The 26,191-nt window shown below is 37.9% G+C and overlaps 1 protein-coding gene across 8 annotated transcripts in view; it reads left to right on the top strand.

The window, feature by feature from the left end:
* Positions 1–26,191, top strand: part of YAP1 (Yes associated protein 1) — a 91,828-nt gene that overhangs the window by 45,317 nt on the left and 20,320 nt on the right. For 4 of the 8 annotated variants that reach the window (XM_027638020.1, XM_027638092.1, XM_027638169.1 and 1 more), the window contains exons 3-4: positions 8,230–8,345; positions 16,630–16,743. In XM_027638020.1, coding sequence (XP_027493821.1) covers positions 8,230–8,345; positions 16,630–16,743 — 230 coding nt within the window. The remainder of the gene's footprint in view (positions 1–8,229; positions 8,346–16,629; positions 16,744–26,191) is intronic. The other 4 variants (XM_027638335.1, XM_027638407.1, XM_027638486.1 and 1 more) reach the window with 1 other exon arrangement.

The raw sequence follows: 26,191 nt of genomic DNA, 5'->3' as shown, positions 1-26,191 counted from the left end.
GATACATGTGGATCTAAATATACAAATATATCTGGATACACATGGATTTCAATATAGAAATATCTGGATACATATGGATCTAAATATACAAATATATGTGGATACACCTGGATCTCAATATACAATCACTAGGAAGTCTGGGCCTGAGGAGAAGCAAGAGTGACCTTAATACAATAACACTTTGGAGGGAGGAAAAAAAAAATTCAATTATTTTCATTAATTGCTTCTTTATATGGCATTGGAATTTCATCTTCATTAGCACTGAGCTGTGGTATCAGTAATCCAAGTTCAGGAAATGGCAGATGCGTCTCATACAGAGGTTTGCCGTTCCAGGTTTGGGGGAGGGGAAGGGTGTCGAGGGGGCCGTGGGGGTCCTCAGACTGGCAGGAATGCGAGCAGGGCAATCCTGTATGAAACACTGCAGGTGAGCAGTGCGCCTGTAGATATGCGGCAACACAGTGGGGTAAGGATAAGGTCAGGGTGGATAATGGGATCTTTTAGAGTGTTGGAGGTCCCGGCCGGACTGGGGCCTTGTAAGGCCCCCCAGCCTTGGATGGGTACAGGGACCAGAATGGTTTGTCTGTTTGTTTGTTTTTGGCTCACCTGCGGCTACTGCCCAGGTTCGGCATGTTTTGGATATATTTACTTTGTTCTGTTACACCCTGACAGGGTGGTCGAGACAAAGGGGTGTTCCTGGATATTTCCTGGAAATTTTGTATAGATAGGTGATAGCAAAGTAGGAAATGTAAGATATACCCTGTCCTAGTTAGAACATCTGGGACCAGTTCATCATTATGGGTGTAACCCAAAACTGTGTATTCTATAGCCTTCCATGCTATTTCCCAGAAACTGTTATCAGTGAACCATTTACACCCTCTGCCCATAGAACCTGACTCCTCAGGCTATAAACTAGGTGTTAAGAGACCTGTGAGATAGGAGGATGCTCTTGTCCTCACACCCTTTGTGGAACTCCCCACCCTGAGGGAAGTACTGGGCATTCCTGCCTGAACTGGAGAATATATAATCTTGGAGTCTTGGAACTTTTTTAACCACTCGTGGGATCCAGAGGAAGACTGCAGATCACCGCTCTCAACCAAACTGCAACCACCACTCTCAACTGGATTGCAACCACAACTTTTCAACCAGACTGCAACCATAACTCTCGACCGGACTGCAATCACCACCCTTGACCAGACTGCAACAGCACTCTCACCAACAGGTTTTCCTCTTTCCTTTTACTTTGGACTCGGGGACCCAAAGAACACCACTCTGTTCATGCCCCAGGGTACTGGGTTATACATTTGGGTTTTGTGGGTTAAAACCAATTGTTTATCTGTATAATCGTACTTATTGTATTATTTCATTAAATTGTTATTCTGACTTATAATCTCTCTTTTGAGTTGAGTTCTTTTCCCCTGCTGGTTTACCTTTAAACCAGCACAACCCAAATAATTCAAATAGGAATGAAACCTGTGTACCCCTATGTGGTTGCGAGCTACACTGGTGATGGTACATGCCTTTGGTAGGGTCACCCATGCCAGACAGGTCAAAACCGTAGGATTAGATACAATACGCTCTTGGGCAGGATGGGCTCGTTAGCCTTCTGTCAGTCATCCTAGGAGAAGGACAACTCTAATCCCAAACCCGGGCAGATGGAGCTCGCTTAGCCCTGTTAGGCCATCCATCTAAGAGAAGGTCACTCTAATTAAACCTACGTTCTGAGGACCTCACTGCCACCGTCCAAGCTTGCTCAGCCCTGGCAGATGAACCTTAGGATTAAAGGGTGGATTCAGTTCCACGCATACTGCATCTCACCTAAAAAATCCATTACACAGGCTTGAAGGCTTTACCCACATACAAAAAGTCCTGTAGCAACGGGTGAGGGTCGAAACGGCAGGTGAAAGGTGGACTGGAAGCTGCAGACCCAACCCTGCATGCAGGCAGTTCAGGATATTGGTCATTCGAGACTGACTGGAGATGACAGTCTCTTGGGGCAGCACCCTGAACGACCAGGTAGCCTTTTCAAGGACAGCACTGCTTGCTCCACTCGGAGAGGGACCTAGAAAAGGTGGCCTAAACAAAGCTCATCTCCACCTTCACCTGGTTGCTTAACCGCAGACCAACGGGCATCTTCTTCCAATGTGGTTGCACTAAGATCAAAAGACAAAGGCATACACCTGCCTCCAAAGGTGTACCTAAATTAACTCTAGCATGTTGGAACATCAGAACCATGCTCTATTCTGTGGATAGCAGATGTCCTGAGCGATGTTCTGCCCTAATTGCCCATGAACTGCCTCGTCTCAACATCGACATTGCTGCTCTCAGTGAAGTTCACCTACACGAGAAAGGCAGCCTCAGAGAACATGGTGCCGGTTACACACTCTTTTGGTCAGGTAAGCCCAGAATCGAAAAGCGTCTCTCAGGAGTTGGCTTCATGATCAAAAACTCTGTTGTTCCTAAACTTGAAAATCTACCGACAGGTCACTCTGACCGCATTATCTCCCTACGCCTTCCACTAAACAAGCAACACGTTGTCGTCTTTAGTATATATGCCCCAACTCTCCAAGCTGACCCTGCTGAAAAAGATAAATTGTACACTGACTTGCGCAACCTTACCCAAAAGGTGCCTGCAGATGATAAGATCATTTTCCTTGGTGATTTCAACGCCAGAGTAGGAAAGAATTTGAAGCCTGGAAAGGAATATTAGGCAAGCATGGTGTTGGAAACTGCAATGATAATGGTCGACTTCTGCTAGAATTCTGTGCGGAGCAACAGCTCACCGTCACTAATACTGTCTTGCAGCAGAAAAATAGTCTGAAGACAACCTGGATGCACCCCAGATCTAAGCATTGGCACCTCATTGATTATGTCTTGGTGCAATGGAGAGATGTCCGCGATGTCCACCATAACTGCGTGATGCCCAGCGCAGAATGCCAAACAGACCATCAACTTGTGAGCTGTAAACTCAACTTCAATCTCAAATTCAAACCAAAAAGGGCAATATCCCAAGGGGAAGACTCCAAGTTAACAATCTCCAATCAGCCACAGTAAGAGACAGATTCCAGGCTAACCTTCAAACTAGGCTCAAAAACCATTCTACAGATTCTGCAGATTCCTCTCCTGAAACAATTTGGCATCGTATTAAAAACAGCATCCTGCAATCCTCTGAAGAATCCTTAGGATTCTCCCTCAAGAAGAACAAGGACTGGTTTGATGAAAACAATCAAGAAATCCAGGATTTGTTGAGAAAGAAGAGAACCGCCCACCAAGCACACTTTGCACTGCTATCCTATCACGCCAGAAAAACGGTCTTTCATCTTGCATGCAGCAAACTCCAACAGAAACTCCGTGACATCCAGAACAAGGGGTGGATCAGTCTAGCTGAAAAAACACAATTATGTGCAGATACGAGTGATCACAAAGGATTCTGTGAGGCCCTGAAAACAGCATATGGGCCTGCATACCAAGTCTAAAGCCCCCTACTCAGCACTGATGGTCAAACTCTTCTAACAGATAAAACCTCCATTCTTAATCGATGGTCTGAACTCTTTCAGACTCTTTTCAGTACCAACCGTGTAGTCCAAGACTCAGCAGTTCAGTCCATCACACTACAACCGGGCAAATACGAATTGGATACTGCCCCCACTTTAGGAGAAACCCTCAAGGCCATACAGCAGCTGAAAATCGGCAAGGCAGCTGGGGTTGATGGAATTCCACCCGAAGTCTGGAAACATGGAGTCTTGCACTTCATGCTAAATTTCATGAGTTTGTGGTGGGCTGTTGGGAACTAGGCGAACTACCATCTGACCTTCGAGATGCAGTCATCATCACTTTGTATAAGAAGAAAGGTACTAAATCAGACTGCTCAAATTACCGTGGTATTACTCTACTCTCCATTGCTGGCAAAATCCTGGCAAGAATACTCTTGAACAGACTAATACCCGCTATAGCAGAAGGAATTCTACCTGAAAGTCAGTGTGGTTTCAGAGCCAACAGGAGTACCACAGACATGGTGTTTGTTCTCAGACAACTGCAAGAGAAGTGTAGGGAACAGAACAAAGGTCTCTATGTAACCTTTGTCGACCTCACCAAGGCTTTCGATACTGTGAGCAGAAAAGGTCTGTGGCAGATTTTGGAACATCTAGGTTGTACCCTCAAGTTCTTTAAAATGGTCATCTCACTCCATGAGGATCAGCACGGCCAAGTCAGATATGACAATGCACTTTCTGAGCCCTTTCTAATAACTAATGGTGTGAAACAAGGCTGCATTCTCGCACCATCCCTATTCACAGTCTTTTTCAGCATGATGCTCCAAAGGGCCACGGCAGACCTCGATGATCAGGACGGTATCTACATCCGATACCGTACTGATGGAAGCCTTTTCAACCTAAGGCGACTGAAGGCCCACACTAAGACCTTCAACCATCTTGTCCGGGAGCTGCTTTATGCTGATGACACCACCCTTGTTGCGCACACAGAAGCAGCTCTGCAGCGTTTAACATCCTGCTTTGCAGATACTGCTGAGCTTTTTGGTCTGGAAGTCAGCTTAAAGAAGACAGAAGTTCTCTATCAACCAGCACCTCAGGAAGTCTTCCATCATCCCCATATCACCATTGACCAATCAGAGTTCGAATCAGTCCAGCAGTTTAATTACCTAGGTAGCCTCATCTCCTTGGGCAGTAAGATTGATGGAGAGATAGACAACAGGTTAGCAAAGGCATACAGTGCCTTCGGAAAGCTTCATAAAAGAGTTTGGTGAAATAAACACTTGAAGAAAAGTACCAAGATCAGTGTTTACAGAGCCATTGTGCTGTCTACTCTCTTATATGGTTCCGAATCATGGGTCATCTACCGCCACCACCTGCATCTCCTAGACCACTTCCATCAACACTGTCTCCACACAGTCCTAAACATCCACTGGTCAGATTATGTGACCAATACATCTGTTCTAGAACAGGCAGCAGTCACAAGTATTGAGGCCATGTTGCTGAGAACACAACTGCGTTGGGCAGGACACGTCTCAAGGATGAAGGACCACCACCTCCCTAAGATCTTGCTTTACGATGAACTTGTCACTGGCTGCCACAAGAGAGGAACCCCAAAGAGAAGATACAAGGACTGCTTGAAACAACATCTCAACCTTGGCCATATTGATCATCATCACTGGTCTACTCTGGCCTCCAATCGGTAGGTCTGGAGACACACCATCTATAACACTGCTGGTGCTTTTGAGAAAGCACACAGGATCACTCTTAAGGAGAAAAGACAACACAGAAAGAATCATGTCTTGCAGAATTTACCACCTAAGGAGTCTTTCTACTGTGCCTTTTGCAACCGGACGTGCCTCTCTCATATTGGCCTTCTTAGCCACCAATGCACTTGCAACAAACGTAGGTAGAGCCCTTCCCAAATCTTCGTTCACGAAGCCCAGCCATGATTTGATTTTGAGTACTAGGATTTATTTAAACATTTCATCCATATGAATGGGGGTTTGCCTACTTTGTATTCCATAAATTGGTGAGCATGTTTTGGAATTTGTGGGAAAGAACTGATCTGTCATGATGTGTTTTGGGTTGTTTCTTAATATATAGCATTCAAACACTCAGGATATGTAGCAGGTAGATACAGAGAAGGACTGTGATTTGATGGAGATTGAAGAGAAAGGTTTTGAGGGAAGGTGTAGGGAAAATGGATATGCAGGTCAGGAAGCACAGAGCTGAGTGGGAGGGGAAAAAAAGAATTTGCCTTCTTGAACCATTCATATGATTAGTATGATATTGATATAATCAGCTTACTTTTGAGACTTTTCTTCCATGGTTCTTTGCTCTGTGATGACTACTGGTTGGAGTTTAGTTGGTCAAGTAAGGAACATGCTGACTTTTCTCAAGTGATACTCAACTAGGGAAAAGTTGGAAGCTGCTGCTGTCTAAAATAGCTATCTGTGTTAAAAACTCCATATGAACAATAACTATACTTAGCATGGTATGCTTAAGCAGTCTTGAGGAATTGATAATGCTCTCCTTGTGCTCAAATTGGAGGTACTTCTAAAATTGCTTCTTTTATAGTCCATTCATCTATCCTGTATTCAGATCTGTATTGAAAAATTGGTGAATGTTGTTTCACTGTGTTCCGACAGTTGATTGCAAAAAATGGTTTTGTAGTGCAGGGAAACAAAAGCTTTTCCTTCTGTTTCTTACTCTACACTCAAATAGCATATAAAAAGAAAAGCTATAAATTATGTACCTTAGGTAGACATAAGTTCATAGTGTTACATGGAATTTTATAGGAGTTAAATGGAAATAAATGAATGTGTTATCCTGGGTGCAGTGGTCTTTTCCCAGTTTCCACTATTCCCAGAATTGAGTTGAGCAAATATAACAAATCAGAAATGGAGGGTAGGAGTAGCACATGCTGGTACTGTAATTTAAACACATGGTCTGTGAAACATTACTGTGCACTGTTTTTACATCTGTGTTATCTTAACCTGTTTTCATTGCTTTGCAAAATTGACCAGCAGAAAAGTGAGAAAGCATTCTCCAGTATGAAGGTTTATGTATAGTCCAGTATATATAGGGTAGTCTTTACTATGCTGTTCCATGTTTTATAAATAAATAGGCTAAAAAAAGAAATAAAGAAATCATACTGCATGTGGCATGTTTCTCAGTGGAGCTGAATATTTGAAAACATACACAACCAGAGATGCAATGTGCTTGCAGTACCTTGCTGAGGTTTAAACCCAGCCACTAAACAGTTTAAATCATTGGTGTGACAATCAGAGGGAAGTCATGTTCATCCAAAACATAGCCCAGTACTAGCCACTGGGCTAGTAGTGAAGAAAATTAACTCTATCCCAGACAAAACCAGCACATATGTGTATTAAATGAGCTGTATTGTGACCCTACTACAGTGTGTCTGTAACTCTTTGACCTGGAATTGTTCATGTGCATGTTTAGAGAGGGTAAAATATATATATCTTAAAACAGTTTTAGAAACCAGTTTGTGGTATGTTCTACCTTATAACAGAAAGTACCTTCAGTGATTAGAATGTGATAAGTAATTCTGTATCAGTAGTTGTTTTGGTGAGTACTGTCCCATTTTATGTTCTTCTGAATTTAAATGTGTTGGTTTTGCTGAAGTAAATGAAAATGGGTTTTCCATGTAATCCAGAAAAACTTAATTTTAAGGATAATTAATCTAAGAAAAGAATGATACCAAGTTAATGATGCATTGGATTCGAATTGGTAAAAAAATCTGAATATGAGTTTCAGTTGATACCAGTTCTAAATGAATGGATAATCAACTTCGTTGTCAATGTTCAGTGTGTATTGGGAGTTGTATTTTTGTCAACATGTACTTCTCTGTGTTGCTTAATTACATAAAGATAGCATTGATGCTTGTTACGAATAACCTACATTTGTTGTTCATTAGCAAAACATGCTAATCACATAGTCAAAAGGTGAAGTAATCATTCGTTACACATTTGTATTTTCATTGAATTGAATACGTTTATGAATGACAGTGCTGAATGTACTTTCCATTTTTTTCGAAACAGAAGTTAGGCTCTGCAAAGGGCTGGGTGGATTACTTGGCAGTCTCACTGTCCTCATCTTTTCATGTTAAGTTGAAAGGCAACTGCGCATCACTTTTACATTACTGCTTTAGTGTGAATGGTTACTTAAATTGCCACAGAGAGATTGTTCAGTTGTTAAGGGTGAGGGGAATAATCTGAGGACATGGTCTATGCACAACAAGTTTGAGAAGACTAGTGGTTACTTACTAGCCAGCTCATTACCACTCCCTAAGCACTGAATATGAACTCATCATGCCAAGGTACTGGACTGTGCTTGAGATTCCAGACATAACTGACTTTGTTTGAAAGTCTGTGAAGTCGCATTTAAAAATGGCAAATCAATGAGAAGAGGGAAGATAATGTTTAATTCAAGGATACAACATCTAGTTATGGTACAGCAGTCTAGATTACGATATTCATGATGACCCTTATCTCCCGCTCTGATTGCTACAGCTGTTGGTTGGGAAAATGATGGTAGCCAGTGTAAGGGTTTGAGAATCTGACATACAGTGATGCTTGGAGAGAATCCAAATGTTCTTGTTTGGTTTTGAATGTGGCTGTTGTTGGCAGGCTTAACTTTTTGTTGTTAAACTTTCTGTGTGAGCAGGTCAGTGCTGTGAATGCATGACTGTCCTAACTCTCGCTTTGTTTTGTCTTAGTCATATTGATCAAACAACAACATGGCAAGATCCTAGGAAGGCCATGCTCTCCCAGATGAATGTTACAGCTCCCACTAGTCCTTCTGTGCAGCAGAACATCATGAACTCAGCATCGGGTAAGCAAAATCTGTATTTATGAAAAAATCATGCAAATAAACTACAAGCTATTGTAATTGGGAAGAACATTTAAGAAATGTTCTTCTAGTTATCCTGGTTTAAAACTTTAAATTTGTTCATGTCTGATGCATCAAGCAAGAAGCTGATACTTGAAGTAAGAGATTTTTTATAATAATTGTGTTCATAATAGTCATGTTTTTATAATATTTATATTTATGCTGTAGTTCTTTGATTTGTGGTTTTTTTTCAAATGAATGGTTCAAATTTCTTAGGAAGCAGAATTTCTAGTTTCTTCTGGCTAAAAATACTGTTAAATTGATAAAGACCAGAATTTCCTTTAAATTAATATCAATTTACATTAAAGCTTTTGTGCTTCTGCACTGTTCTTCTGCCTCCCCTTACTCACTGACTGGATGTAGTATACTGCCATTTATTTACATTTCCTACATTTATTATGAACATCTCATTTTTTCCTGTCTTCTGTAAATGCATCAAGTGAACACCTAGCAAATCCTGTTTAGAAGCAGAGGTGTTTTGGTTTTCCTCTTGTTTTTCTATTATTTCCAAAATCCAGTATCATAATGATTATTTCTATAGCTGAGAAAGTCTGATGTCTTTTCCTGGAATACAGAATTGTTTTCAACTGGTCTGGGGGGGCCATCACGAGGTAGCAGTAAAGTGTTCTTGTTCTTGCTATAGAACCTGCTGTATGTTTTCAGAGCTCTCTTGTCCTTATTATGCAGACAGCAAGCAGATAAATTTGGTGCCATGCTAGTTTGAACGCTATAGTCTTTCCCTTGCTTTGTCCCCTTCTGTCTGTCACTGAGGTTCATGTTATATTTATTTTCTCACAGTCTGATTGTATTTTGTGTATGTCTGCTGTTCCTGTACTACATAAAGGTTATTCTCTGGTGCTGCTCTTTGTGGTCCATTTAGGCAGTTTTGTTTCATGCTGCAATTCATGTGCTGCAGACAATACTGAAAGATTAATAGGCGTGACCAAACTGTGCTGTTCATGACTGAGTAGTAGAGGGGAAGTTAATCAAACTTTTTGCTGGCTAGGCCAGGAGGCTGGATTATCCTGAAACAAATGAGTCCTGTTCAAGTTCAGGAAGTCATGATTCACAGCAATTAAGGTCTCAGGCTCTTATATGAAAATAAAATAGCTTGATTATTTTTTCTGTAAATCTGTCTCAGGAAATCTGCAGCAATAGAGATGGCATGTTTTTGCAGGGACACTTCTGAAGAATAGAGAATAGGAGAAAGGAAACAATTCCCTTGGTCTATCTTGCTTTTTGGCTTATCTTGTTTGTGCTAAAACAAGGTGCTTGCTGTTTCAATATTGACATAAATTCTGTATTTTCAGTTAACTCCTCAAACCTTCAGTTGTACCAAGAATTAATAGGAAAAAATACTGGTAGTAAAGTAGGATTCATTTTAGGTACTTAAAAAGAAATTAAGAGTCCTTAGCAAAAAAATTACCTTTAATTGTAACAAGGTAACAAACTAGAAGAGAACCTAGCAATCAGCACACAAGGATTATATTTGAAAGAAAATAAAGAATTTACATGTAATTGCCTGATGTGTGTCAGTGAGTGGTACCACATGGATATTGTTGCTCATGCAATAAAAAACAGCTCAGATGTTTAAGTGGGTTGTCTTGTGATTTGAGAAAGCACTTATATAAACACAAGTTTATTGAACATTTATTTTTAATTTCACATATCACACTGTGTTGAATATTAACTGAAAATCATGTAAAGTTTTTTTCCACCAGTACTCTGAATTGGATAAAGTGCATGAAGAACTCAGAACTTCTCTGTATACTGAGTTACATGTTTACATGGTGTTAGGGTTTTTTTAAGCTTAAATCAGTTGAGGTAGTATGACTTGGAACTGGCTATTTGGATGCATCTGCTTACCCTTATCTTATTTACTATTAACAAAAGTCTGCTTGGAATTAAATAATGATGAACCTGCATTTATTGGGTACAGTTCTTTTTCTGATACCTGATTTGGCAAATGTTTAGTACTAACTTTAAATTATGACTGTATATTTATTTTTCCTAAAGTCTCTTATATCTATTTTTGTTGTTTTTTACTACTGAGTTCACGGTAGCTTATGCTTCCATGTTGACCTCTTAAAAATCTTTGAGAGAAATGGAAAAATCAAGTAACTCTTGTACCATTTCAGCATAGTGGAACTTAAATCTTAGTGTCAACGTCATGGCTATAAGACTGCTTAATGTTCTAATTTGGATATTCATCCTCAAGAACTGGGAAATAAAGCTGAGACCTTTAAGACAGAAGTTTCCTGTTATGAAATATTGCTGGCAATGAAACATGCCCTAGTGCTATGAGAGTCTTTCATGAAAGATATTGGGAAAAACTGAGCGTAAGTATTGTGACAGCTGGAGGTCAGTGGCTTGCAAAAATAGGTCTGAAATACCACAAGGGAGAATGTTTTGCTTTCTGTATAGACCTTGTATAGTGCTCGTTAATTGTAACCCTTAATCAAAGTTACTGTCCGAGTTTTAGTGTACCACCATAGGAGCTTGTGATAAAGTTACTGTAATAAAACGCAAAAGAGATTTTTGGGAGCTGTCTCGAAAGTCTTTAGGAACTTTAACTGTTTAGCCAGAATTAGAATTCCCATCATTAACTAGAATTAAGAACAGGAAAACAAACAGAAGAGGCAGAGAGAGGAGACCTCTGAAAGCTGCTGTGTGCATATTGGAGATAAATCTATTGTCTTTTTGGATAAATAGGGAAAGTAGAACCCAGAGAAAATGGGAAGAAAGCATTACTAGAAGGTTTGGTAAGGGTAAGGGCAAGTCAAAAGATTGTTTAAAATATAAAAATGGGAAAGATGTAGTTTAGCATGAGGTTGAAATTTTTAGGTTGTTTTAAGAAATTCCATCTCTTCACGCACCTAAGACTGGATGAGAACCCATGTATCTTTCTGCATGTAATGTTCCTTTGAGGAAGTTAATAGAAATCTAATCCAGCTTTATCTGTTCCTGAGATGATTTAGTGAATGAATTATTTTTTGAGTGTTAGTTAACATGCTACCTTTACAAGAAGGCATCAGAGTGAAAAGTGAGGGTTTTTTTTTTGTCTCAGTCCTCCTGATCTTAGCTTGCTACACATAATCAACTAAAATAATTTGGGCCATACGTATGCAGAGAAAGCAGCCCAGTGCTCTTTTAGATGGCATTTGTTGGTTTATCTTCTGTGAAATACAATTGCGTATTCACATCAGTAGTGGGAAGGAAACAATCTGCTTAATTGTAAATATCCCACATATATATAAAAATTATTTGTGACTGTTCTGATTTTTTTTGTTGCTTCTAACCATTTTTTCCCTGAAGGTATTACAGAAGAAACTATGTTCTTCTGTCTTCATTTAAAACAAACAAACAAACAAAAGTAATAATAATGGTACGTTGTTCTTCTGAGGAACATCTCCTACACATCTCTTACTGAGGTAAAATTATACATTTGAAAATAAACAGTGGCTGTTTCTTACACAATTGCAGTTGATATAACAGAGGTGGGATAGTAATTGTAGTTACATACTTTGGTTCTTCAGATACTTTTACTTTCTGAATCATGTTTGACAGCACTGCTTACTTTAGCCTCTTCCGCTTGTGCACAGACCTTAGATAATTAGCTTTGGAGCAGATTACTTGTCTTTGTCCTCTTTTGTCTTCAGTCTTATGTGGCAGTTTTCAGTTAGGTTTCCCAATGAGAGTTTATTGACCTAGTGCAATTCTTTTGTCTCTTAAGGTGAGACTGTAGTACCATGTTAAAGGTTGGTAAGAAAATGAACACTCAAATTCATAACTTATGGGTGATAGGAGGGTAAGAAGGAATATGCCAGTAAATAAAACAAGTTCTAACTGTTCTCTTAGGTTCTTACTCACTTCAATTAGATGTTTCTCCTCTGCGTAGCCAGTCTTACTACAAATTCTGCTTTGTGTACAGTCAACACTATATACGATCTGTTGTGAAAATCAAGTTTCTAAGTATTTCCATGACAGTGATGTTCATTGCTTTCTTCATGTGCAAAAAACACCCCTTTTTAAATAGTGTCCATTTGCAATTTTTACTAATTTGACAGGATAAATATCTACTCTAGGTAAATTTTGTAGACTTCACTATAATTTTAAAAGTTTTCGAATTACAGTGTCAGTGCATGAAGGGAAAAATTTCAGCTGTCACAGAAAAAGATTAGGAAAGTTCTTGGAGATCAGTGTTTGTATTAGGTGAGGTGATTCCTGTTGTTGAATATAGGTGTTCTAGTTCCTTCGTTGTCTATACATATTCTTTTAGTATATAGATACAGCTACCCTCTAATATACTTTGACCTTTTGATAAAATATGGCTTTCTTTACATTTATTTTACAATTAAATCTAAAACTGTAGGGACTTGGAAGACTCCCTGTGTATCCCAGTATAGTTGGAATCTCTACTAAATTTTTTCTTTGTTACTCTTGCTGTTGTTCTCTGCCAGAAGCAAGCTCTGCTTTGCATTCCATGTTTCATGGCATATGAGAAGGTAAATAAAATCTCACAAAACGTGGAGACGTGCACCAAAGAGACATGTACACAAGCTTTTGAAATTACATGTTATTTATATTAAGTTACACCATTATATGAATATTTAGTTACAGAAGAATGCCTTGTCAGTAGTTATGTACAGATGGCTTACATTTGGAAATTGGAATTTAATTTTTTTATGACTTTGTCCTTAAAAGTACCACAGTGCAGGGTGAGTTGCCTAGAAGGGTTGTCTCTTCCTTTGCAAATAATCTCATAGAATTGTAAACTTATGATTGTGATAGTGTTCTATTGACCTAAGAAGCACCAAACAGAACTGGTAGGAGCCCATTTCACAGGGATATTGTTGGTGGGCAGACTGGAAAAGTACTTGAAAGATATTTTGGGTACCTAGTAAGCAGACAGAATCTAGTTCAAGGAATAACTTGAGATAGAATCAGAGAATATCCTGAGTTTAGAAGGGACCCACAAGGATCATTGAAGTCCAACTCCTGGCCCCTACACATAAATGTCCCAAGAATCCCACCATATGCCCAAGAGCATTGGGCAAATGCTTCTTGAACTCTGACAGACTTGATGCTTTGATCACTTCCCTGGAGAACCTCTTCCAGTGCAGAGCATACTTGGAGGCCAAGGGACTATTCATAGCCTCTTTAGCTTTTAGGTCTATTTGTGTATTCAGTGCTTTATTTAAAAGTTTGTAGACTATGGCGCTCACTAAATGGGCTGTTTTCAGTAACAGGATCTGTCCATCACATCAGGCTAGATGTCTGGACTAAATGGACCTTTGGTTAGACCCATCATTGCTGTTTCTGTACCACGTGGGCTACAGTAACTGTGGAAATTTAGTGAGAAGGTCTGAAGAGCAGCAATATAGGGCTTAGATAACTGAGGTCACAAAAGCTAATGCTGGAAATTCTGTTCCTATTGAGCCTTTTGGATGAAAAGGGACATATAATTGTGAAGGAATTTTCCTAGATGCACTGGATGAATGTGCCTGCTATTCCACAGCATGGTTTTCCGTCTTTCCTCTGGTACTTGCCTCTAATACAGAGTTTGTCAGACAACCAGTTAGAAAATCAGACTTCTAGTTTCACAGTTACTCACAAAAACCCAACAGGAATTACAGAAAGCAGTGCTAATCAATTTTTGAACTACCATTTCAACATGTAAGGATGACAGCAGAAATACGAGAGCAGTTTGTTGTCCAAGAAGAAAGCAACGCTGTTAATACCAAAAGTTTGTATAGAGAAAAGTTCTGTTTCTGCAGTCATTGATGGCACTTAGCAAGGAAGGTTTGCTACTGTGACAGCCAGGTGAGCAGATGGACCTTTTCTGTCCTGTTCCACAGCTGTGCATTTTATTTGGAAGAAGAACCTTGCCCGGGTTTGTCTCCAGTAAGCTAGTACTCATCAGATCACTGAATCTCATAAGTAGTATTGTTCCCAGGTAGGTGGACTGATCAGCTCCTGGCAACCTGCTTCAAAGGCATTTTGTTCTTATTTGTCACGAAGGAACATGCTGGACCAGTATTGACTTCAGTGTTCAGCAGGACTGACACCCCAAGGCTAGTTTTGTTTTTCCGAGAGCCAGAAGGGGTTTTTTTGGCTTTGCAGTTCAAAAGAGAATTTCTTGCTGAGTTTCTCCAAGTGATGTGTGGCTTAGAGGGACTCTGAAGAGAATGGTAGTGAGAAGGTCTCCTGCATTGCTAGTGTGTTGGCTTAGCAGTCAAGGAGTGTTTTCGGTTCTTCATTGGCTTCTGCACTTAGATGATGGGGGCCATGTCACTGTGCTCCTGTGCCCCAGTTTTATAAAATACCATCTCACTGATTATCTGGTTGGTCCTTGGGTATAACAAAATACAGGGTTCTTTGCACTGGAGCCTTCAACTCTGCATCAAAGTCCTTTTGTACAGTGAATATGTTAGGAAGTATCGTCATTCTTTCTTGCCTGTTCTGTTCACTACTTCTGATAAAAGCTGAGGTTCTTGTTACTTGTATGTAACATTTAAAGTTTATGAGCATTAGGAATGGGAAGGAAATGTCCAGTTTTCACTGTTTAACCTCACTTGAAAACCTGTAGCTCTAATGGTGGACTAGTGAAGTTGCTAGAGAAGGACATTGTTTTCTGAGCCAAAAAAAAAGTTTAAATTAGAAATGTAGTTTGCAAGGGATCTTCAAAGACCACAAGAAATTCTTGTCCTGGTTATGCCTTGAGATATTACTGGAACGCAATCAAATTATTGTTTTACTCTTTTTGATGTTTCTCCAAGAACATCTTTTGAGATTAAGCAAACAAATCTATCCTGCTCCCCAACTCCCTCCCAGCTTTAGACTGAATTTTTCATCAGGAGCACAACTTCAGGACAAAATGACAGTCAAGAGCTAATATAGTTTGAAGATGCATATAGGAGGTATTTATCAGATACATATATTTTTGTGTGTATATCTGAATCTCATGTGTGAAATTATGATGTTTGTGCATACTTAGTGTATCTTATATCATACAGAATAGTCTGTTAGTCCAAGTCTAACAGCCAGATAGCTTTTGGTAGTGTATTACTGTATTATACTGAGGAAGTGTGGAAGGAGAGTTTGTAATAGGACGGCTTGCTGCTGCAGCAGGTTTTGTTCTAATTTCTTTTCTATTTTTAACATTGTAGTGGATCTTTTGTTATATAATTTTAGGATTGTACTTAAATCTAAAATGCAGGGAAGATATTCCTGTATCTAATTTAGCTATTTTAAAAAATAGTGTCTGTATGAGGATAAGAATTCAAAACGATATGTTTTTTAAGCACCCACCAGATGAGATGAATGTAACTTTAAGAATAGTTTTCAGTCTAAGCAAAATACAGATGAATGTACATATAGAGATGGGAATGAGTGGTTTAGGAACTGTGTAGGAATGAAAGGTGGTTTCTTGAAAGCTGCTGATTGGAACATAAGGGGAACCCTTCCTAAGGCTCTGTGTTCAGACCTTAGCTGTGAACTCCACAAAACCATCACCTACCTCCCTTTTAGCATTTTCTAAAAGCAGTTTTCCCTGTGTGTGCTTTTCTGCTTGTAGAGGTGTGTAGCACTGCTGTTCATAGCACTGTGTCTCTGGCTGCTTGTGGTGTCTTCTTACCTTTGCTTTGTCATTGCTTGTTTGCCTGCCCTGTTCTTCAGGTTTGCATTTTTGCCTGCTTAAACCTTTCGTGTTTTCACAGAAAGTTATGAGGTAAAAGGAAAATGAGTTTTGTCACTTTTTTTAATTGTTTTTGAAAGAGGAATATTTCAGAATCTTCTCAGTGTTATCTTGTTGCTGCTGCTGTGCTTTAATCACTAGATGAACTTTCCTAGGAGAAGTAGAACATGTTTATTGTTCTTTCTCCTGGTGCTCATGCTGGTTTCATTCTGGCAGGCTTGACTTATTGCTGGTTTTATACTATAATGCTATATCAGAAGGAAGTGTCAGAAGCATATGAAAGGATGCAAACAAGTTTTAAAACTAAACTCCAAATCCTAAATCAAAATGATAGAAGTGTTTTCTGTTCCTTGATTTCCCACCCAGCACTTCTTTGCCCTTATCCCAGAAGTGTTAGACATGTTAGACATGAGCTTGAAACTCTTCTGTTTCATGTACTGTTATATATGTCAAATGTTGAAATTTTTTTTAGATCAATTTCAGCTGGAGCAAACAAGAGCCCGCCATCAACTCCTTCCTTCTATATTGCAGGCCCACTCCCCGATGGATGGGAACAAGCTATGACCCAGGATGGAGAAATTTACTACATAAACCATAAGAACAAGACCACATCTTGGCTAGACCCAAGGCTTGACCCACGCTTTGGTAAAAGTTCATCTCAATTCAGAATTATTGATTTGCTTCAGTTCACTCAGCTTTAATTTTGCAGGCCTATTTTCAAAACTTTATAGTACAATTAAAATATATTTTAATTTGAGTTATAGAGACCTTATTTAAATAATAATTTTTTTTAAGATAAAAACTATAAGTATATATCCTTCAGGACTGTACGTTACCCAAATTTCTAATGCTGCGGGTTGGTATTTTGCCATATGATCCATACAGTTCCCAAAAGTGGTGACATTCAGAAATTACTTTATTTAGAGACAGTTTCAGCAAAGCTCATTCTTCCCTTTAAAATTGCAAAACTTTACCACAGAAGAACCTTTTAATTCCCAAACAAATATTTGCTTTCCTTTGTGCTGTCTTAAGAGGGCATTGTCAAAAAATAATTTATGCTGTTTAAATTCACTTGAAATATATACCAGCTTATAATTCCAGCTTGTCACAGTGATGATCATAACAAAACCTTCTGTTTTAAACAGTACGGTGAGAAGATAAATTAGTTTTGTTGTTTCTACTTTAGTAATTTTTTTGTGGGGTAAAGACTATGTAATATTGAAATAGCAATAGTAAGTTAAGTGAAGGATCACAAAATCTAGATGTAGAAATTCAAAGAAACAGAACTAATATTTAATTTTTTCAGTAATGTTTTTGATCCATATGAAGAGCAGAACTGCAGACTTTTCAGTAAAATATTGGCACTGATGACTGTGAAAAGCAATCGGGTATAATATGAAGACTCTAAACTAGTTTTTTAGATTGTCCAAGTAATGTATTTAAAGTAGCATTACCATTTCTGGTTTTGTATAAAGCTGTGACCTGTATGTGTAAGCCTTATTAGCTGTATTAATTTGCCCTTGATTTGTTTTCCCAATAACTTACTATTTTCAACTCCTTTGGATTGTGGTTATTTTTCCAAAGCCATGGAAAAACAGTAGGGGTAAAAAAAAAAAAAAAGAAGAAGATATCATTGTGGTTTTCAGGCTTTACTTTTGGACTCAGTGCAGCAAAATGAAAACAGTGTGCAGATCACTGAGTAGGTCAGGCTGAGGGGATACAAAACCTTTGAAGCTTTACAGGGGTTGACCTAACAACAACTGTGGGCCCCTTTTGGGAGAGGCATTAACTCCATGAATGCCATATAAATACAGAGCTACAAAACTCAACAGTCACTGTTCTGTTTTGTTTTCTGACTTGGCTGTTAGAAATTCCTGCATTTTTTTGTTTTTAGGCTTAAGTGTGTACTTAAAACATCCATTTGCTCTTATGGAGAACACCAGATTGTCACAGTTTGTTTATAAACTGCTCACCAGTTTGTAGACAGGTTGAACCACTGTGCAACTTGAGTCCAAAGGTGGGGCGTCAGCTTTGGCAACTGTCCATACTGGCTTTAACACCAGCCAGAGCTACAGACCTGTTTGCGTGTTGCAAGAGGTGTGTGTGGGTAATTTGCAACTTCACAATTACTTAATATGTGAATAAGGCTGGAAAGGAAGCAGTCATTTTGAAAATCAGTGTTGCCTTTTGCAGTCAATTATATTTACTCAGGTAATCTTGCAGGGTATCTATTTTTCTTAACATGTATTACTTTATAGTTTCCAGTGATGAGCTGGAATTAAAAAGGAGTGTGAAAAAGGCCTTAACTGACAGAAGTCATGAGTGAGATGAATCTTGCTTTTCAGAACTGTTTTGTACTCCTATAAATAGAGTAGTCTCACTGTAAGGGCAAAAGCTACTTGTCTTGTGCATACTGAAACTCCATCAAATGTTAAGGCTATGCAGTTAAACCGAAAGAAGTTAGAAATGTCCAGAAGACTGATTAAGGGTTTCTTGCTGCATAGCTTCCCTTTTTGGGCCCACTGCGTATGTGTATCCCAGACAGGCTTGAGTACATGCCAAAGCTCTTTATTTTGTGGTCGGACTTTTAATCTGTTCCAGACCTTTTCAGTCAAAGAGCTCAAGTGTAACTGAAAGGGGCAGGAAAGGAGAAAAAAAAAGCATGTGGGCTCTTCTGATCTAGAGTGACGGCAAATAGAGACAAGCTGCTAGCTGCTGTTGAGCTTGAAGAAGTTTTCCTTGAAAACTTAAGTTGTACACATTGTATTGTGGTTTATGTTTTTATCGTTTGAGCCAAGAAAATACAAAATCTTATGCCTGTTGCTTTCTCACTTGTGACCTCCTTAAGTCACTCCAGTCATGAAGAAAAAAAATCTCTTTGACAGAGTTAACTTACTGGGCTTTGTATTTATTTATCATGTGGAGATCCTCGACAAATATGTGCTGTGACGCTAAATAGCAGGCGAATGATTCAGAAGTTTACCTTTCTATGCTTAATATAGATTGAAACTCCTATTGGGTTTCCCCCCCCTTTTCTGTCACTGTTGTAACGTAAGGGCTTGGTTTTCACTATTTTTTGACGAATAACGCTTTCAGAAGCAGAGTGAATTCATCTTTGTCATGTCAAAGCTTTTGGTTATTACAGTGATATTAATGTTGATTGAAAATAAAGGAGAAATTAATTTCTTTCTTGATACTGCCACTCTCACCAATCTTAAGAACCATTGAAGAAAACAAAGCTATTGAATGGCATGTGCAAACATACTCTTCTGTTCCCATATTCAAAACCAGAAGGTATGAAGAGTCCTTGCTCTTACTGCTTCTGAGTTGCCAGCTTCCAGGGAGACACCCTTTAGATCTATGTTCCTCATCAGATGGAAACTTTGCATTCATCTTTATTTTCTCTAGTAAGTGTGCATATACCTCTTTTTCAAATAGTGCTCTGAATTTTCCATTATTGTGGCTAGAAAAGAGAAAGGAAGGAGGATCAGTTTGAAGAAATTATTTTAGGTGGACTGACTGACTTGGTAAGGCAAATTTTGGTGTTGCATTCATGCTTTTAAGCAGAAAATAAAAGAATTTAGTTAATATGGATACTTTCTTGGAGCAGACTTTTAGAAATAAATCAGATAAGAGCCCCTGTCAGAATACTCAGCTGTGTGGAGTAGGCTAGGTCGAAAACCTGAGTTGAAGATAAAAACTTCGTTCCCAGACTCAGGTCTAACATCTTTGAAATGAGATTGAGGTCTTCAGCTACACCACTTAAATGGCAGTGAAGTCTTGTGGCTCAGACATTTGTCCTCCAAGTGTATGACATATGACTTAAAAGCAGTTTTGCATTAGGAAAATTCACAAACTTTAAAATCTAGGAGAGAACTGAGTATGAAAGGAGGGTCTTCTTAGCCAAGCACAGGCAGTCATAAAAGGTGACATGGGATCAAACGAATGGGAATGGGGGCGGAGGGGTGGTCCTTAGGCCTGTGTCAGCAGGATTCTTGTCTAGTGGAGCATCTGGTAATAACATGCTGTCCTACCTTCTCAGTGCCTTTAGAGGCCTCAGAGTAAGAGGCTTCAAATTGCGGTTTTTTTGAATGTGGAAGGTGTTTTTTTTTTTTCTTTAAGGTAATTGAACTGTCAGATTGAGCTCGTGTTTTGGACTGTTTTGTCATTTCTGCTGTTGTTCATTGGTCATTCTTCACAGATCATTCCGGATTTTTAAGCCTTCCAGATAACTTAATGCATTTTCTTGATAGTTGAAGAACATCTGGATAGGAAGCAGGTCAACTATGCATTCTGAGTGGCTGGAGTTGGTGAAGTAGAACATCTGCTTTTTCTATAAAATTAAATTTCCTAGTACCAATTGAAGTTTGGAATCATTCAACTTTATTGCTACAAGTTTCCAAGATTTGACTTTTGTATCAAATGCAGTTAAAAGGATTTTAACTGTTACTTTAGTTAGCAGATGATAGGACTTGGCTTTAAAATGCAACTTAAAATAATTTGCCTTTTGAGGATACTTGATTTGTTAAATTCAAAGATGGAACAGCAAACTCGAAGTGGGAAAATTCTGGAAACTGACAGTTCGTTTCTGTCTGAGTTGGGTTAAGTCTGGTTTAGAAGCAGAAAGTACTCCATTAGAGTAGTCAGACAAGTGTCTGCAAGGATTGGAGTAAAGGAAGATACTGTTTCAGCTTCCTTGTTATTTTATTCCAGACTTCGGTTTTTAAAAGTTTGTAAGTAGTGATCATACCAGTGTTACACACAGTCTTCTTCTTTCCGTTCTTTCAATTGTCAAAGGTGCAATAATGGGGTATGAAGCAAAAGATATGACCTCAGGTTGAAATCATTGCCACGACTCACTCTCTCACTCCCACTTAGAGATCATGTTAATATTCTTTGAAGTTCTGCATGAATTTTGGATGAGGGGGAAGGTATGGCAAGTCAGTGTTTAATATTATTATGGAAAGTGCCATAGGGGCTCTCTGTTATAGTAGGTGCTTGAACTGCACAAGTAGGAAATGGAATAAAACTGATGATGACAGTAGGACTATAGAGAACGCACATCAAGATTTTCTGCTTCCTTTTTTATGTAGTGTAAAAACATTACACCTTTGAAACAATAAAAAGGGCTTTGTTTCAATTAGATGTACATGTAATTGAAACGTATTTATCATTTCTATTTTTAAAAAAGGCAAACAAACACACAACAAGCTTGTAATTCACTTAAAAGCTTAAGCTTCAGAGCATCTGCTGTTTTTTAAGTATCAAAATTAGAAGGAAGTATTCCATAGTGTTTCTTTCTTATCCCTTTCCTGTCTAGCTCTTTGTTTAATATATGTGTCTTCAAATTGGTTTGCAGGAGCCTTTCCAGATGGAGATTTGTGGACAAGATAGAACGGGAACCCTAGACTGAAAAACTGGTTTTTGGCTTTTGTCTAATCAAAAAAAAAAAAAAACCAGCCAGACCTTGTGTCTGGTCATAGTAGCATTTCAGACTTTTTAAGTTCCAGATCTGCCTTCCATTTTTGCACGAAAAGCGAAGTATGAGCCACAAGTGGTTTTGATCTGCAAATGCAATGACATACCCTCTTTACATATACTCCTTAAAACAAAGAGGATTTGACTTATCTAAAAGGTCTGGTGGTATTAGATTTTTTGTTTCCCTATCTCTGTTTTTGCAGAAGAACAGTTTCAGGAGATTATTTAGGATGGGGAAATGTTTTATTTATTTTGGTCTGTGTGTCAGAGAGTATGTACAGATGAAGCAGCATCAGTTTTCAGTGAACTTTCTGTGAAAGTGAGCCCGTTGCAAATCTGCAGAGATAGATGAAATTTCAGTGGTAAGCATCACTGGTAAATAGACAGATGCTGCTCTTATGGTAGTGATGATAAATACTTATTTGTTGTGCACCATTGTATCAGACAGTGAAATCTTTGTTTGAAAGCAGCGTGTATTTATATCTCTTTACTGAACAGAGTTCACTCAACAAATTATTAAATCTATCCACAAGTATTATGTCAGGATGCAGTTATCTGCTTAATGTAGAATATTTCTATACTAATAAAGAGGGGGAAAACCAGAATTTTATTAAGGATTTATCAAGGTAGTAGGTTTATATAAGTTTATACCTGTTTTGGGTTTTGTTTTGTTTTCAGAGTAATTTAACCCTGTTTTAGAAAGGAGATTTATTGCTAATTATGTTTTTGTGCCAGTAAAAGCAATGCATGCTTCTGCTGTTGTGCTAAGCAGCTGTGATAGTAAAAGGAAACTGCACTCCTAATAGGTATGTTTTTTCCACCATATCCTTCTAATTGTACAGTTTGCACTTCTCTGTTAATGTGCATACTGTGTTAGAAGTTGAAGGTGGATCCTTTTGAACACATAATTTATTATATGTAATCTAAATATATATATATCCAATAATTATATATCTCTATATCTAATCATATATGATCTTAAATTCAAAGAAGCATCAGGTTTTTTCCTCTTTAAATTCAATCGTGTTGAAACACAATTGCAGTTTCTTATATAGAGAAATGTTTCTTGACAAGTATACTGTTGATTTTATTTTTTTACGGCAGTTTTCACTGGATTTTTTAATTCCTGTTTAATAATTTCTAGTGGGTTTATGACAGAGATTAAAAAAAGATATAGATGTGCACGTGCATATACATAGGGTTTGTTCCCTTAAAACAAATTGAAGGAAATCTGCATTAAAAGAAAGGGGTTTGGCCTCTTTAACCCAGGAAGTATTATGTGGTGATTAACCAGTAAAACTGTTTGCAGTTAATACCCTTATGTACACTCCTTGCTGATTAAACTTTGATCTAAAATATCGACTAGCTTTCATTAAATATATTTTTCCAGATACTCAGTTGGACAGACATGGGGCCTTGGTGAGCTCAGATTCCTTCTCTTCTGCATTTCTTACATACAGTTTAAACTGAGATGACATTACATCACATTTTCTTTCCATAATCTGTCCAATGGAGTGTCGTGCGTAGTTCTCTTGTAGTACTAATACTTAGGGTGTCAGTTGCATTCTGTATGAAGATTTAAAAATAAAGTCAAATATTTTAAAAATCGTATTGACTTTCAAAATTAAAATTGATTTATTTTTAAAGAGTGGAAAATGTTTTGTTTTGTATGTGTACACTGAGCAGAAGTTCCTAATAGCTACTTACTTTACTGCAGAATCTTATTTATATTTGCTTTTCTGGCTGGCATACATTGAGTGAAAGTCCTTTATAAGTATTGCTGTTGGAGAAAAAACCTGATACAGCATTTTACTCCAGTTTAGTTTCCAGTGTGTTAACAGTCTGTGTGCAGATGGTATGGAGTCTTAGTGGTGATCAGTCGATCCACCCATTGCACCTCGACATTTTACAATAGAGACAGAATTTTAAAAAGAATTACTTAATTTAAATTGTTTTAACTAGCTGGTACAATAGTGGTAGTAGAACAAAAAGAAAAATACTGATTTCATTTGAGTGCAAGTAAACAGTAAATGTAGAGGAACCAATCTGTAGTTTGGATATGCTTCTGTAATAATACTTTCATTGGATAGATCTTGTTTTAACCAAAATTCACGTCAGGAATCTGTGAATATTTCTTTTTACCTACCTAAGACACAAAGATTTGTTTGTACCCTTAAGAGAGCAAAATGAGCCCAGAGTCCATTTCAGATTTCCCCCATAGTCTAAGCTCCAGGATTCTAAGATTAATCAGAGACCGAAAGCAATGGAGTATTTTATTGTGCTAATTTTTAGGTTTCTTTATAATAGCGGCATTATGAAACTGCAACTGGGATTTCCTTAAAGTAATATACAGTGCATTATAAAGAATGCAATCCAGAGACATTACTTATTTCTTGATTAAATAACAAATTGTTGTACCAAGCCTCTCTTAAAAAGTCACTTGGAACATGTTTTTGTTACTTCTGAGGCTCACTCTTTCAAATTCTGCTGGTAAATTTTTTTCTTCACAGCTCTTTTAAATGTAATCAAAAAGAATTTTTTGCCTTTGTTGTAGTTGCAAACTAGCACCATGTAAAACCCTGACCATAGCCAAAAATTATGCACAATGACAAAAATGGTATCTGGTTTCTAAATGAAACTGAAGTGGACGAGTTCTCTTTTTTAGTTCCCCCAGTGAAAACATCGATTCTTAATACTAAGGACAGCCAGTTATACTATGCTCAAATTCTGAGCTTTTTTGTTGTTGTTTCTTCAACTAAACAATGTCTTTAATTTTGCAGATTAAAATTAGGTTTAGCTTTGAAGGGTGAAATTATAACGAAAGAAAAAAAAATCAAACATTCAACTGTGCCTATTAATCATTAAGGGTGCAATCTCTGCATGGGATTCTCCATAGGGCAAAGAAAGTGTTACTGCAAGCTGTCACAACCCTGGGACTTGTGATTTTCAATTGATGTAGAATCTTGAGAGAGAATTAGCCTTTTATGTTTCAGTTGTTAACAAGCTGCTGGCCTTTTTTCTCTATCACCAATACCTGGTAATATTTTCTCCCTCTTGGTTTTGGTTTTTGGGTTTTGTTTGTTTCTTTCTTTTTTATTTTTCATGTAGTCTTTATCATTTAGACAGCAGTCTAAACTTGTTTTCAATAACTGTCAGGTGTTATCTGCTGAAGTACAGAAGAGGCATTTTTGCTGTTGAGTTTGGACAGTAGAAGAACATTTAATATGTTGCATTTGAAGACCACTCATTTTCTATTCTTGAAAGCATATTGCAGCAATTACAACTGACTATATCCTGCAGATTGTGAAGCTAAGCCATATTGTAGGACTACAAGATCTTTTTTATTGTCTTAAGTTGCCTGTGTTTTTTAACTTGTCTGCCCCTCCTCCCTCAAATCCCCCTCTTCTAGAAAGAAAGACTTGTTTGTTCCTGCTCTGCCTGTGAGGTCTTTGCAGCCTCCGCTGTGTGGGTGCAGAGCCCCTTATTTAAATGCTTTCCATAGCCGTGGAACATAAGGAACAGGATGCATTAGAAAACTGGTAAGTCCTAGCTAATAGATAAAATGAAGCTCTTTACCTTTGAATTCAAAGTACTTAAAAAGAGCTGTGCGTGTCAGCATCATCACAGACCCATGAGATGTGGAAAAAATAAAATGTCCTTATCTGAGATCACATTGATAAGCATGTTCTTTAGAGTGCAGATCTCTGCAGTTGCATCCGTGGTAAGTAATGGAGAATTGAGAATGTAAAAAAAAAAAACCAATCCACCCACAAAACAAACAAATAAACCAAAGCAACAACAAAAAGCTTTAAACGCCTCTTTTTTCACTGCCATTGAAACAAGATATGTTTCCTTTCTTTTCATTAAGTATTGTATTGGAAAGGATAAAAATTACATTCTTCTTATCACCAAGGTGGCTGAGTGTTATTACTGCTGGGTGTTTGGTCACTGATTCTTCTCTTGGATATGTTAAGTCAATGAAATTCAGTTAGCTGGATCTTCTTTTAATATCCTGACTTTTAGTTTATATTCGGGGTTAAAAATAGTTCACTCATATAAAAAACATCTCCATGATCTGTTCTGAGGACAGTTTAAAATTTTATCAGTTTGAAGTCTTTTGCATTTTCATTCTTGAAATAATAAAATGTTGAGAAACATCCTTTTAATGGAGACCTGATTGATAATAATTTAGAAACTAGAGTTTTAGGTTCAGTTTCCGAAGAATTGCCAAATCATCTCATTAAGTTTTCCTCTAATATTTATTGATGAATATTAAGTACACACCAAAGTCTCAGTATCTTATGATATTCCAGTTTTAGATACGCTTTCAGTTACAAAATTACTTAAAAATAGACATTAGAAGGCATTTTGGGGGGATCTAGGATGAGGGAGGGGTTAAAATGAAAAATATCAGAGAAACATGATTTCTTTCTTTTAGTTTTTGTTGTGAAGTCAGTAGATGAGAAGAATGGAGCAAACAGTGGTCAGAGAGAACAGGAATAATACATGCAGCTGTCAGAAAGATACACTTATGTAAAATATGAAGCATTTGGCATGAGTAGGAAATTATTTACAAAACTACCTATTCATGGAAAAGAGACCTAGGGAAATAATA

Source organism: Corapipo altera, unplaced genomic scaffold (assembly GCF_003945725.1).
Source record: "Corapipo altera isolate COAL_440 unplaced genomic scaffold, ASM394572v1 0, whole genome shotgun sequence".
NCBI classification, from domain to species: domain Eukaryota; kingdom Metazoa; phylum Chordata; class Aves; order Passeriformes; family Pipridae; genus Corapipo; species Corapipo altera.
The sequence above is the reverse complement of the archived record's forward strand: the minus strand, read 5'-3'. Positions and strand labels throughout refer to the sequence as shown.